The sequence below is a fragment of the Aulonocara stuartgranti genome, assembly GCF_965226115.1.
Source record: "Aulonocara stuartgranti genome assembly, chromosome: 20".
NCBI lineage: Eukaryota > Metazoa > Chordata > Actinopteri > Cichliformes > Cichlidae > Aulonocara > Aulonocara stuartgranti.
The window spans coordinates 2,007,653-2,022,600 of NC_138956.1; the positions used below are offsets into that span (position 1 = coordinate 2,007,653).

The 14,948-nt window shown below is 41.2% G+C and overlaps 2 protein-coding genes across 3 annotated transcripts; both read left to right on the forward strand.

Annotated features, from left to right (window-relative positions):
* Positions 1-2,874: 2,874 nt before the first annotated feature.
* On the forward strand, positions 2,875-6,686 carry LOC309697060 (uncharacterized protein). The gene is made up of 4 exons (XM_082518694.1): positions 2,875-2,993; positions 5,291-5,625; positions 5,721-5,801; positions 5,882-6,686. The coding sequence occupies exons 2-4, from the start codon at positions 5,310-5,312 to the stop codon at positions 6,160-6,162; spliced, it is 678 nt and encodes a 225-aa protein (XP_082374820.1). The 5' UTR covers positions 2,875-2,993; positions 5,291-5,309; the 3' UTR covers positions 6,163-6,686.
* Positions 6,687-7,633: 947 nt separating this feature from the next.
* On the forward strand, positions 7,634-14,783 carry csad (cysteine sulfinic acid decarboxylase). 2 transcript variants are annotated; one of them, XM_082518691.1, is made up of 14 exons: positions 7,634-8,138; positions 8,222-8,366; positions 8,444-8,570; positions 8,645-8,735; positions 9,229-9,451; positions 9,568-9,647; positions 12,681-12,735; positions 12,836-12,952; positions 13,039-13,103; positions 13,192-13,273; positions 13,362-13,561; positions 13,797-13,848; positions 13,936-14,025; positions 14,194-14,783. In XM_082518691.1, exons 2-14 carry the CDS (start codon positions 8,235-8,237, stop codon positions 14,365-14,367), a joined length of 1,488 nt encoding a protein of 495 aa, XP_082374817.1. In that variant the 5' UTR covers positions 7,634-8,138; positions 8,222-8,234; the 3' UTR covers positions 14,368-14,783. The 2 variants fall into 2 exon arrangements, with proteins under 2 accessions (XP_082374817.1, XP_082374818.1); XM_082518692.1 differs by having other exon boundaries at positions 7,634-8,366.
* Positions 14,784-14,948: the final 165 nt, after the last annotated feature.

The following is a 14,948-nucleotide window of genomic DNA, read 5'->3' on the forward strand; positions in this document are numbered from 1 at the left end:
CTGTCTGTCAGACTCACTGTCTTCTCCCTTCGTTATACTTAAAGGAGGGAAAATGCCTTTGTGTTTGCTGTTTTTCAGTAACTCTAAGTAGGGGTGCTGAGGAGAACACACACACGAACACACACGAACACACAGGTAAATTATTTACACTTCTATCAGCCTTAATGGATCTGTCAATTACATTACAGGCTCAATCTATAAGTCCTCTGCAAACGGTCTTCCTCCCATAATGAACAACAGCTTCATATATATTTGATCTGAGAGAATATATATGACATGATGAATGGTAATGGATGGTCATCCTGCTGTTATCCAGCATTAAACCCTTCTTCCCTCTAAAAGAAGGCATGATAACATCTCAGATAGAGTTACCTAACAGTCTGAGTTGAGCCTGTGATACTAAATCTAGTGTGTTTGTGCTGAAAACTGAAGCTTTCCACCTACAGTTTGTCTACCCAGCTGTAAACAGCAGCATTGCTTTGCCCTCTTTCACTTTCTATCTCTTGCATTGCGTGTTTGCTCTGTTTGGCTGCCCTGCTGCCATGGTCTTTCCTCCCTCACTCTGGTCTTTCATATACAATGCACGTTAAACAAACAGACATGTCAGAGCCACTCAAATATATGTCCATCCCTCCACCCTCTCTACCCCCTCCACCCCCATCCTGGGAGCGGGGTGTGTATGTGTGTGTCAGTGGGAAGGGATGGGGGAACCACATATCAAAGGCCTCCCTGTGCAGAGGTCCATCTGTACTACAGTCGGCTGCAAAAAATATAAACAGTGGATTATACAAGGGGAAGAAAAAAACAGTGAACCTACTTCATCACATCCAGTCATACTAGTGAATAGCAGTTTGGTGCAGAACCCTTAAAATTGCAGGCTCATATCTGAGTTATAACAAAAGAGTGCCATTTCTTTTATCAACAACTTTATCTGTGAAGGAGCTTTGTGTGCATGTTAGTGTCTAAACATAAAAGTCCCAGCTTGTGTACTGTCAGCAAGTGTACAAAGCAGTGTTTGATCCACACAAATGCAGACCCAACTCCGTCTTGTCCCTTGTGGCTCGGAGCGCTAAAGTCTGTCAGTAAGATTGATTTCCCTCGTCACTTACTTTACATGTAAATTTAAATTTCTCTGTTAAGGCATGGAGAGGATAAGCTGCTGCGCTGGCTCCCTCTTCAATTGTATACATGCATAAATAAACACACACACGCACATACACACACTCATCTACAAAAATCCCAATTTTCCAGGTGCAGAGGTCTGTAGAATAGAGCCAGAGCCACTCATACAGAAACTGCATTATTCTCCATCAGCAGTGTGGAGAGTTGGAGCTATTAAACCATCCACCACTAGCATGCACATACAAGTGGAGTTTGCCACTTGACAGAGAGCGCGATGGGGCCTGAAAAGAACCAGGGTGTGAGTGGGATCGTGCTTGATCAGCGGCAAACTAAGTTCATTGTCATTTTCAAACAGAGTATGCTCTACTTGTGCTGCAGTAATGTGATGCAAAATGAATAACTGCACACTTTGCAGGCACATTGTACAGCATTTCAAGTTGAAAGCTCCCTGAGTGTCGGTGTATGTATTCTCTGAGATCAGCAGATCGCTGCCTTTTAGCTTTGCTACGCTGAAGCTCAAGATTGGATATAATTCAAATTTATAACATAATAAAGTCATTAGTAGTACATAAAGGAAGATGAATTTCTCTCTAACACAGAAGCCTCACCTCAGTGGTAAGAATAAATAAGGTGATTTGCTCTAGTCTTTCCACCCACTGTAGGCGAAGCAAAAGCTGGTTTTATTCAGACAACCAATACACACAGTGACTCAGAATGTATACTGTGTATGGATGAAATGGGCTCGAGAGGCTTTTCCACTCACACAAAGCAAATATCTGTTCAGGAATAAGATATTGATTTGTCATTTCCCAGAGCTGGAGCTTTGTAAATAGGCTGAGCAGATGTGTGACTGGTGATTCCCGATAATTGTTGTCCAATAACAGTCAGGTGCCTTTTGATACATTAAACTTGGATGTACTGTAATGTAGATCATCATTCATGATACCTGGCAAGTGCGCACATCCAATAAACACACACAGGCACACGTTCTATTTGGTATGCACGCAACGAGCCGACTCTGCTCAACCAAAAACAATCAAATATTTATTCCCATGTTTACAGCGTTCCATTTTCACAATATTACCAGCAACACATTTCTCCGTGTCGACGTGAGAGTTAGAGATTCTTGCTCTGAGGAGGCGCCCAGGTGGAGAAGCTATTTAGTTTACAGTTTAGCTGCAGTGAGTGTATTTTGTTTTTCTGGCCACAGAATTTGAGCTAATTTTAAAGAAACAAAATAAACTAAACATACATATTTTGTCCTCCCCTGCTGCTTTTCATTTTTGTACTAAAGAAATTATCATTAGACATGCTGCATTATTTATATCCACTTTAAGTTCTGTTGCTTTGTGTTGCATTGTGCATATGCAGTGGCTGTGTATATTGTTTTTATAGCCATTATTCTTTATAACATAGAAAATCTAGAGCTTTTAAAGCTGCAGAGTTTTTTGTGCAAATTTTGCCTTATTCTCCTTAATAACCTGAGGTTTTTTTATGCCTCCCATATAATTCTTTTAGTCACTTCTTTTTGTATTTATTAAAATGTCTCTGTTTCATAATAAAGTCTTATATACTTTTTTTTAATTAAGTATAATTTAAGATTATAGAACACTTCTGTCACTGCAGTGCAATGTGTAAGCATCTCCACCAGGTGACGCTAAATGCTCAGAGCTGGGGCGGTTTCCTGCAGTTAAATCATCCACCCACTGGATGGAAGCAAACAGAAATAAAATGCTAGTGAAAGAAATAACCGGAAATGATTTGACCGGATAAAATAAGGAAGGAAAAGCAGCGGGAGAAAAGAAGCGATGGTGAACTTGTGACGCTGCGTTTGTTTACCATCTGTGTTATTGGGGCTGTTGCATTAAATGGTAAGAGAAAAGCACAAATACGTTCCGCCTGTAGCCTGCTTGGGGCATGAAAGCGAGTCTGTAAAGCGCATCTGGAAGTGATCGACCACAGATGCCACACAAACCCAGGAAGTGCAGAGATTAAAGGGGTTTCGAATTGAAGTGCTGGATGTAGAACAAAGGCTTTGCGTCCTTCACGCACTGAAAGTAATAAACTCTGTAAGCACGTGGTCGTGTCACGTAGGCAAAGAAAAAAGTTGATCAGTGATTGTGCACGTGCTGTGATTTCTGATCTGTGTACATCAGTATTAACGCTTATTTGAACAATGCTACAGTTACTGGTCTATGCTTGAACTGAAAAAAATATTAATGCCACTTAATTTTCTTCATGTCCGAAGCTACAGATAAGATAAGATAAGCACTATTCAACTCCCGTGTATCACAGTGTGAAATACTCACCACTCACTTCATTAGCAGTGGGTGGGATCCCCTCGTATCATTGATTCAACAAGGTGCTGAAACATTCCTCAGAGATTTTGGTCCATAATGACGTGATGGCGTCACACAGTTGCCGCGTATCCATGATGCATCTCTCCTATTCTGCCACGTCCCAAAGGTGATCTGTTTGATTGAGATCTGGTGACTTTGGTGGCCGTTTGGGTACTGTGAACTCATTGACATGTTCAACTAACCAGTTTGAGATGTTGTATAGGTAGGCTCTCCACCACTACAAGGTGCCTAAATTCATCATTTATTGTCTTTTTGCCAAATTCTCAACCTACCATCCAAATGTCGCAGCAGAAATTGAGACTCATCAGATCAGGCAATGTTTTATAGTCTTCTATTAAATCATTTCAATGACCCGATGCAAATGGTGGTTGTAATGAGTGGTTATTTGAGCTACTATTGCCTTCCTCACAGCTATTTTAATCTCTGAGAACTGCCACTCACGTGATACTTTCTCTGTTTCTGATCTTTCTCTGTAAATTCTAAAGATGGCTTGTTAGGGCCATGGCTGGGCATGACTTGCTCTCTTTCCAGCCGTAGATGCTGCCCTTTCTCTGCTGTCCTTTCTATTCAACAATTAGGCGTTGAGTACTTAAGATCAGGGATCAGGTGAGCTCCAGTCCTGGAGAGCCTTTGTAGTGAGCTGAGTTGCGTATGGCTTAACTGCTTATGCCTGCTCTGTGGAGCAGAGGGCATTTTTAACCATTTAACCTTTTTGATGTGCTCTTATGCATTAAATCTTTTGATGCATATAGTGACTTGTCTGTCTTCTTTAGTATAGTTATTAATTTTAAAAAAAACTATTTCATCTATATTTTTGCCTCCTTGTCTCTTTTTTGCCCCAACCTAGATACTTTTTGTTACTTCCCTGCATCCCCTCGACTTTTAGAGGAATGTAACATGGATTTGTGGGAAAATCCCAAACTTTCTTCCCTGTTCTGAGGTTGAATTTGACTGTATCTACATACCTAAATACACTGAGTTTCTACCATATCATTGGCTAATTAAATATTTGAGTTAAGGATCAGTCACACAAGTATACCCAGTGAAGTGATGGTATTGAGGTTGTCATCAGAGATTGTGGTTTTCAACACGTTATAACATATTATGTTACATATTACATGTTAATTTATGTTAAATGTTACAGTTTTATATACTAAAAAAGTAGCTGCAAAATTGAAACATTTATTTATTAGATATCTTAAACAGTCTTGAATATTTCCCATTGTACATTCTTCATCCACTGGATTATTGGAGAGACTTGAATGAGTCATTAAAATAAATGTGAGAATATCACATTTTTCCATAGCCACGTAAATTAAAAGGCAGCCAGGAATATGTTTAGCAGTGATTATGCAGGCATGTGCAGGACAATTAAGTGTTGCATTAGAGCCTGATAGATATATATCAAGTGAGCAATGTCATTGGCTAGTATTGGCTTAGAACAGATATATAAGCATTGATGCACATGCTATCGGTCATGCAGCAACTTGAAAACTCTTTGTCTTTGTTTTTAAAATAATGAGAAGGCAATGAATGCTTGTGGGAATGTAGACATGCTGTCATTGCCTATTTGACCAGCAGAGGGACCCTGACTCTGGTTCCAATACACTCCCTGCTGTCTGCAGCACATTTAGCAGAATAGCGTCACAGCTACAATTATTACCACTAGAAATGTTGGAGAATGGATGGATGTTGGAGCTGTTTACTTTTTTGAAAGTTTAATTTAGTCAAAAGGTTTTTGGTTGAGTTTGTTGGACATGTCACATATACTTTTATTAAAAGAGGTCTTCATCAACTTGTTTTGCCAGGAGTTGATTTAAATCAGTCATGGCTGAGGAATCAGGAGAGGAAATCCAGCTACTCAGAAGTCAGAAGCCAAAGCTTATAGAAATCCTAAGTGCCGATCCTGACTTTGTACTCCAGCATGCAGATGCTCGCCGTCTGCTGCCTCTTCACGCCTACCAGCACGTGAAATCTTGCCGCACTCCTAGTGAAAAAGTGACAGAGCTTTTGGATCACGTCATACAGAGAGGTCCCGAAGCAGCAAAAGAACTACTGGAGCTTTTCAAGGATAACGCCTTGCAAGAAACCTTCCCAAGGCTTGACTTTATTAACAAACTGAAAGTCAACACACGGTCCTCGGGTAGGTTAAAATTTGCTCGTTTTCAGCAATCTTTTATTCCAGTTAGATTTCTATTTCTGATCTATAAATATAAAGATTTTTTTTTCACTTCCAAGGGGGGAAAGAAACCTCAGAAAAAAGAAAACAAGCGCCTGAGATACCAGATGTCATTCCAAACAAAAGGATCTGCAACAATGGTGAGTGGCAATGCACTGAAATATATTCCACTGTCAAACTCTGTAAAACAGTCACATACTTTAACGGCCTCATCCCACAGGCTCTGGCATGGTGAGTGAGAAACAGCTGATGTCTGTGGCCCGTACCATCGGCAAATCTTGGAGGGCGATTGGCAGAGAAGCTCTGGAAATCTCATCTGTAAAACTGGAGCAAATCGAAGAGGACCATAATCTCCATGTGGAGCGAGTCTTTGCCATGCTGCGTCACTGGCGTAACTCACAGAGGGAAAAAGCCACACCCACTCAACTGCATTCACTTCTCAGTCAGGGAGAGTGGATGTTGCCACCTGAAAGCATCGACTTCCTGTTGAAGACTGACTGATTACTTGCTTGGAGTATAAAGGAAATGTTTTTACTGACAAGTCAGATCATAAATATCAGGGCTTAAACAAGAACAAGATTTTATTGTTTACTACTCTGCATTTAGCACTACTGTACTTTATACTGTACATTTTTAAATGATGCATTAACAGTTATCGTAGGAAAGTCATAGAAGTTTTGCCAGAAGTTTCATGAAATCTCTTACAAGAGTTGCTTTTATGTCTGTTTTCTGTTGTGGTATATGTAGTATGATTTTTATTCACCTTTCATTTGAGAAGATAATGAAAAGCAAGCTGTACTTACTTCATTTGAACGGTATTTTCTTTTTATGTTGGGATTATTCATCTTAGGGATGAAGCTCAGCGGTCCACATGAAGCAGCAGAGAAAAGAACATTTTCAAAACTCTTTCATGGAAAACATCTGCAAAGGACAGAAGCAGGAGAACCTTAGTACCACTTGAAATAACTCTTTGTAATTGTATTATTCGTTCAACTGCCATAAAATAAACAATTTTTTATTTTTAATTTTTTAACCAGTGTTTAAGAATTGAGCCACTGCAAATGGGGCACAGGTGACTGGACAGAAAATGGTGTGAAATCGAGTTGAAGGCTGATAAACTGGTGTGTAAATGTTTGGGGGTTTTTTTGGTATTTGAATTTAATCACCAGAGTAACCAGATCAGCAAGTTCAGCCACAGACGAAAGCATCACTGAATGTCCCAGAAACATAAGAGACTATAGAAATCCTTTTTTTTTTTTTTTTGCTTTTTTACCCCTCAGCCGTAAAAGAATGATGGGGTAATGCTGTCACCCCACTGGTACGTGTTGATTACATCAGTTACATTTTTCTCAGTGCTGTTTTACCCATAGAACCAGATATTTTCTCATTTTGCACCAATCTCTGTGAACCCTGGTCGTGGTGGAAACTCCCAGTACAGCAGCAGCTTCTGAAATACTCTGACCGGCCCGTCTAGCACCAACATCCACGTCATGCTCAAAGTCACTTAAATCATCTTTTGTCCTCCTGTTGTTCAATTTGAACTTTAACAGTTCACCTCGAACATGTCTTTGTCAGTGCGCCCCAGGGCAGCTGTGGCTACAATGTAGCTTGCTATCGCCAGTGTGTGAATGTGTGTGTGGATGGGTGAATGACTGAATTTTGGGGTCCTTAGGGACTGAGTAAAAGCGCTATACAAATACAGGCCATTTACCATTTGTGCATAAATGCATTGAGTTGCTGCCTTTTGATTGGCTGACATTTGCATTGACGAACAGTTGAACGGGTGTACCTATTGAGGTGGCTGATGACCGTACATTCGTCCTTGACTAGCTGCAAACTTCTCCTAAACGTTAGCTGTTGCTGCTCATTAAAAAGGTAAATAAATAAAAATCACAGCTGGAAGAAGAAAAGAAGCCATAACTGGGAACAAAGCAATCCTAGGAGTTCTTTTCTGTAAAACTATGAAGGTTTTCTGTCGGAGCAATCTGGGAATCGCTTTGCTCCTGCATTGATGTTTCATAGAGTTTCTGTAGAGGCTGACTTGTGTCTTTTAAGATTCATTTACCTTCTCATGCATATCAGAGCAGATATACAGCCTCTATTGCATAACACTCCATAACTCATCACAGTAAAACGACTGCCTTTAACAATGTTCACCCACAAGCTAATCTGATGCTCTTTGTTGTGAACTGATGAGAATCATTTCATGAATCCACAAAAGTTTTATCCATTAAAGTGCTATACATGACTTATGACTTACTAAAGCATATTGACCTTCTAAAAATGAACTTTTGTGAGCCCATAAATCACAGTTGAGTGTATGTGTGTGCCCCATTGTCTTTTCTCAGCTCAGATAACATTAACTAGAAGTGTGGGACAAAGGTTGCCTCCCTCCCTCTTTTGCCACCTTACCTTTGCTTTGTAGCCATTTTCTGCAGTCTGGTTTCAGAGCAGCACAAACCCGTCTCCATTCTCAGGTTAGTAGTATGAAGTTTGCACCATGTGTCTGTTTCTTATCACACCTTTTGAATTTAAAAGTATTCATGTTTTTTTTAAACAGCACATAAGAGATAATGGAACAAGCTAGTCTCCGTGACCTGAATGAGCCTCTCATTGACCATGCTGAAGGCCAGTTCTTCTTAAATGAAGCCTTCAAAATTATTATGGAGGAAGTGCTCTCCAATGGCACAGATGTCAAACAGAAGGTATCTTGTGAAGCACAAAATAGTTTCCCTGTCTGCGGTAGCTAACAAACTTCATAATCCACACTTTCCTCGTGCAGGTTTGTGAGTGGAAAGAGCCCGAGGAGCTGGCTCTGCTCCTGGATTTGGGGGTGAGAGAGACAGGAGAGCCACAGGACAAGCTCCTCCAGAGAGTAAGAGATGTTGCCAAGTACAGCGTTAAAACAAGTAAGTAGAAAAATGAGCTAAACAAACAGGCACTTGTCCGATCTTGAAGGGACTATTTCTTTTGTTAATTTCAGGTCACCCACATTTTTTTAATCAACAGTACGGTGGGGTGGACTATCATTCCTTGGCTGGAAGATTCCTCACTGAGGCTCTCAACACTAATCTGTAAGAAGGAGCAGATAAGATAAATATTGAGGGGATGGAAGGTTAAGCCTGTAAGAATATTGAACAATAAAATGTGTTAGGCACTGATCAAAGGAGATCAGAGTTTCTGCTTTGGTAGCAAACTGTAGAAATACTCTAGAAATAGGAATAAGCAGAAAGAATAACCTCCAACAGTGAGGTTATTTTAGGTATTTTGCATATTTTTAGTGTATCAGTGTTTAATAAACCGAATTTATTAGAAAGCATGTGCAAAAATATAAAGTCAAAGTGTTTCAAAAGGATGTTTGGGTGCACTGTTTGAGTGGTGCTTCTTGGCACCAATGCTGATGACATATTTCACAATGTTGTGGGTTTTTTATATATTGGTTCGTAAGCAAGGAAGGTTTCCTGACTCATAGAGCAGCGCTGCAGAGATTTACAAACTGAAAGATAAAATGAAGACGAGGCTAATCCAGCAAATAACATGATCAGACGTTTTCTGTGACAACTGCAGCTTCACCTATGAGGCAGCCCCAGTCTTTGTGCTGATGGAGAACGAGGTCCTCAGGGGCCTACGTCAGCTGGTTGGTTGGACAGAGGGTGATGGGATTTTCTGTCCGGGGGGCTCAACCTCCAACATGTATGCCATGAACCTCGCACGCTATCAACGCTTCCCAGAGGTCAAAAGCCAGGGGGTGTGGGCTCTCCCACGGCTAAGCATCTTTACATCTCCAGAGGTGAGGGCGACTGTTCACCTGTTTGTCAAGGTGTATTGTTGATGCAATGGAAGCTTCATCAGGTTTATTTCTAACTTCATGACACTGTTGAAACAGACATACTTCTGTTTTTTCAGAGCCATTACTCTGTAAAGAAAGGCGCTGCATTTCTGGGGATTGGTTTGGACAACGTCATCTTTGTGAAAGTGGACGACAGGTAATTGAACTTTTTTATTGTCATTGTACAGTTGCTTGCACAGAGAAAGTAGGTAGCAAGACCACAAAGGTGCAAAAGTAAAGAAATATATAAAGAAGAATATAAAAACACTATATACACAATGTATTAGTTACATTATTCACTGTTGGGGGTGTATACATGGGCATCATAATAAGAACCCTGTAAAGCTGTTCTTTAGTCTGTATGTTTTGCACCTGATGGATCTGAACCACTTTCCAGAGGACAGGATGTTGAATTGGTGGTGGTTAGGACGAAGTTGGTCTTTATAATTGCCATGCCTCTAGAGAAACATCTAGAGGTGGCAATGGAGTCCAGGGAGGGGAGTGGACAGCCGATCACCTTCTCTGCAGTTCTGATGACCCTCTGGAGTCTCTTCAGTGTGCACCAGCACACTCTCAATTGTGGCTCGGTAGAAAGACACTAGTCTGCAGCCTGTTCCATCTCAGGACCCTCAAGAAATGGAGGCGCTGCTGGGCTTTCTTCACTAAGGCGGATGTGTTTGTAGTCCAAGAGTGTCTGGGGTGATGGTATTGAAAGCCGAGCGAAATCAATGAAGAGCATCGTCGCTGAAGTCCCAGGATTCTCCAGGTGATGCAGAACAGAATGGAGGGCAGTGGAAATTATATCCTCGGTGGACCAAAGCTGGGTGGGAGGCAGTCCTTAATGAGCTATAGGACCAGCTTCTCTAAACACTTTGCAAACTCAGGTGTCAGTGCAATGGGTCTGTAATCATTGAGGCCACTGAGCATGGTGGACTTGGAGACTGGGACTTTTGTTTCAGATTTCAGCCAGTGAGGGACAGTGTAACAGGGAGAGGTTGAATAGTCTGGTGAACACAGGAGCCAGCTGGTCAGCGCAGACTTTGAGCACTCTCCCAGGTATTCCGTCAGGGCCAGCAGCTCTCCTCTGATTTACTGCTCTGAACAAACTGTGAACCTGGAGTTCTTGGAGGGTAAATGTGTGTGGGCTGTGATCAGAGGCTATGGGCAGGGCAGTGTGCATGGTAGGGGTGTCTACAGTTCTCTGGAAGTGGGCAAATAAGTTATTTAGTTCTTCTGCTAATGAGATGTCCATGTTATCTGCATTTGTCCCACTGCCTTTGTAATTGGTGAAGTGTTTCAGGCCCTCCCATACCTTTCTGGGGTCGTTATCTGAGAGCTGATCTGACAGTCTACTCGAATAGTCCAGTTTTGCTGCTCTGATGCCTTTTTTAAGGTCTGCTTTTGCTCTTCTGTACATATTCTGGTCCCCAGATTTGTATGCAGAGTTACGTGCCTTTAACAATGCCTGAACCTTACTCGACATCCAGGGTTTTTGGTTGGGGTAGACGCGGAACCGCTTTTCCGTGGTGACAGTGTCAATGCAATACATGATGTAACACAGCACTGCAGCTGTGTGAGTCTCTAGGTCGTCATGTTCAAAGACACTCCACTCTGTGAGGGCAAAACAGTCCTGCAGCTGAGCCAGAGCTTCCTCAGAAATGGTGCTAATAGTTCTGATTGTGGGCTTTGTCCTTTTACTGAGTGGTGTGTATAAGGGGACAACAAGCAGAGAGAGGTGGTCGGACATGCTCAGGTGTGGGAGGGGAACAGATCTGTAGGCCTGGTTGATATTTGAGTAAACATGTGTGTTATTCCCTCTCATAGGGCATGTCACATGTTGAACAAATGCAGGCAGCACGGTTGTTAAGCACACTTTGTTGAAATCCCCTGCGATGATGTGTACTCCCTCTGGATATCTCCGTTGCTGTTCAGAGATCGAGTCGTGCAGGTGGGCCAGGGCTGAGCTAACATTAGCGTTTGGAGGTATGTAGACTGCTGTGATTAGCACTACAGGCAGTTCTCTAGGCAAGTAAAAGGGTCTGCACACGACAGACATCGTCTCTATGTCCGGGGAGCAGACTGTGGTGATTATCTTGGTGTTTGTGCACCAGTTGTTATGTGTGTAAATGCACAAACCTCCACCTCTGCTTTCACCTGCTGTAGCCTTTCCGTCGCTGCGGTGCATTGTGCGGCCCGCTAGTTGCATCGAGGCGTCGGGAATTTCCTCTTGTGGCCACGTCTCTGTGACGACCAAGGCACAACAGTCGCGGACGAGTGGCTGTGCGGGGAGAAGTGGGTTCACTTCGTCTGTTTTGTTGACGATCGAGCGTGCGTTGGTCAGGAAGATGCTTGGAAGCGGTGGTTTAAAAGGCTGCTTCTTTAGCCTGGCTCGCACGCCTGACCGGCAGCCCCGCTTTTTTTTGCGTCCTGTCCGCCGCCTGGGTTGCTTGGCAGAGCCAATAACAATCCACGGAGCGCCCGGTGTTCTCGCTATCTCCGGGGGGATGTTGTTGATCCTCTGATAATCACTGGTAACGGGGATCTGGCTGTTATAGCCGATGTTGCATAATTCCAGATGACTGTAGGTAAGTTTTGCGTTGCAGAAAGAAAAACGCCTAATTGGAGAGGCTGAAGCTGCTGCGTCCGTGTGCGCTGCCATCTTGGATGCTTTGGATGACTTGTTAGTTATCAGTTGCCCGCTGAAAGAATATTGAGCATTAAAGAAATTGAATTTTCTTCTGTCCTTAATTTATACAATTGCAAAACGAATGCTCATAAAACTCAACTTGCAGATGTTATATGACCTTTTCTATAGACTCAATAATTATTCAAAATACAGTCCCGATAAAAAGTTTAAGAACACTAGAAAAATGGCCAAAAAAATCATATTTTGCATGGTCGGATTTTAACAAGGTTCCAAGTAGAGCTTCAAAATGCAACAAGAAGAAATGGGAGTGAGACAAAGCAATTTCAAAATATTGAAAACAACGCTTAAAATGAAACAAGCCGTTTTCAGGCACAACAGAGTTGCCATTTTTCAAGTGATCTTAAACTTTTGATTGGGGCTGTAAATAATAGATTCATGTTCTGTATTGAAATAATTGTTACACCTTGATCTATTGTAACCTGGAGTTGTGCCAAGTAAAAATAATACCTTTCATCTAATTAAATGCTGTCTCTTGTGCTGCAGAGGTCGTCTGATTCCAGAGGTTCTGGATGAAAAAATAGAGCTGTCCAAATCTCAGGTAGATTTGCTGATGTTTAGCTAGTTTTCATCAAATGTAACATGTAGCTTTTAATCATCATCTCCTGACTCTAATTGTATTTTTGTGTGTTTTCCATTAGGGTGCAGTCCCATTTCTTGTAAGCTGCATGTCAGGGACCACAGTGCAGGGTGTGTTTGACCCGCTGGATCACATAGCTGATATTTGTGATAAACACAAGCTGTGGATGCATGTAGATGTGAGTGCACTTGTGGAAGACTGATGTGTGTTGACGAGACTTGGTTTTGTGAACCTTGTGAGAATCTTTTATCTTTTTTTTGTCAGGCTTGCTGGGGAGGGAGCGTGCTTTTTTCTAAGAAACACAGACATCTGATGAAAGGAGTTGACAGGTATTAAAATGTACATGAGCTTGTACATGAGTGGAGATACAGTGTAAGGCTGTGATGTTGATTAGAGTTTGTTTCTGTGTATAACAAGAGCAAATTCAGTAGCATGGAATCCCCACAAGATGCTGGTGGCTGGCCTGCAGTGTTCTGCTTTACTCCTGAAGGACACCACGGTTTGGCTTCACAATTTAAAGGCTGCAGAATTAATAATCATAAAGTTTGGGTTTGTACGTTTTTTGACAATCATTGACTTTGTTCCAGAATTTGTTGAAGCAGTGCCACAGTGCCAATGCCACATACCTCTTCCAGCAAGATAAGTTCTACGATGTGAACCTGGACATTGGGGATAAGTCTGTGCAATGCAGCCGCAAGGTGGACTGTCTGAAGCTGTGGTTGATGTGGAAAGCTGTTGGCTCCATGGGCTTAGAAGAGCGTGTAGACAAGGCTTTTATTCATGCAAGGTAAATAAAGGATGTGTCACAGGGCGAGCTTCAAGTAAAGTCGTAAAGTCAGATTTGTCTCATTCTAACAGAAGATCAGCCTTACACATCCAGTTAAGACCCCTTGAAACCAGTTGTCTTTCTCTTGGTTTTCACTAACTAATAAATTATGTCTAATATGTTAGAAATATGATTTTTTTTTTTTTTTTTAAATATGGTTACTTTTTGGGTCTTTTGCTAAATTTTTCTCTTGCAGATATCTGGTGGAGCAGATGAAGAAAAGAGAGGGGTTCCAGCTTTTGAGCATGGTAATTTCATACATTTTTCATAAAGCATACCTGAGTTTTTTACCTGCAAAATGTCATTACCATGCTTGCATTTGTCTCTGCGGACAGCCAGAGTTTGTGAATGTCTGCTTCTGGTTCATACCACCGAGTTTGAGAGGGAAGGAAGGAACTGAAGATTACCAGGAGAAACTGGCAAAAGTAAGTTTGTCTGTTGCTGAATAAGAATTAGCCGCCACATTTGAGATATTTTATTCCTTCCGTTGCACACATATTGACATGTACTTAGATGTGGCATCTTCATTTTTTGTAGTGTGCCCATTATCTGAAATGTACAGTTAATTCTGTGTATTGTTTTCTTGCTAAAAGGTAGCTCCTGTCATCAAGGAACGTATGATGAAGCAAGGCACTATGATGGTCGGCTACCAGCCTTTGGGAAACAAGGTCAACTTTTTCCGTGTGACTGTATTCTCTCCCCTACTGTCCCAGAAAGACATGGACTTCTTCCTTGATGAAATTGAAAGACTTGGAAAGGACCTGTGACAAAGCCCATAAGTGAACACCTTGCCCTTCAGAAAATGTGATTGTGCGTTTAATGCTGGTCATTGTAATTTTACAAATAACAACAAACAAGTCAAATTGTGTTCATTTCAATATCTGATTTCCTAGATTCCAACAGCTGTTAAATAAATAAATAAATAAATAAAGGTTACTTGGTATTACAAACTTTATATCACCATGTTCTTTATTGTAAAGGAGTTTAAAACATTTTTGGAGAATGCCTACCCTTTACATTTTATACCTAACTAATTACTGATTTTTTTTTTTTTATTGATTCCAAGAAAAGTGATTGGGAGCTTTTGTTTTGTTTTTTGTTTTTACTCAGAAAAACAGTTCAGGGTCACAATGTCTTTCTGTAAGTGTAATGTAAAACAAACAATAAAACAAATCGTCACCTCTGAGAACCTGCGTTTGGTCTTGTAATGGATTAATTATTCAATTATTTGGTTAGGTTTAAGCAAAAAAATTACTTTCTTTGTGTAGAAATAGTATTCTCAGTCAAAATGTAATATTTATAAAGTCTGCCAGACACAAAGCCTTTAAACAAAACTTCTGCAGCACAC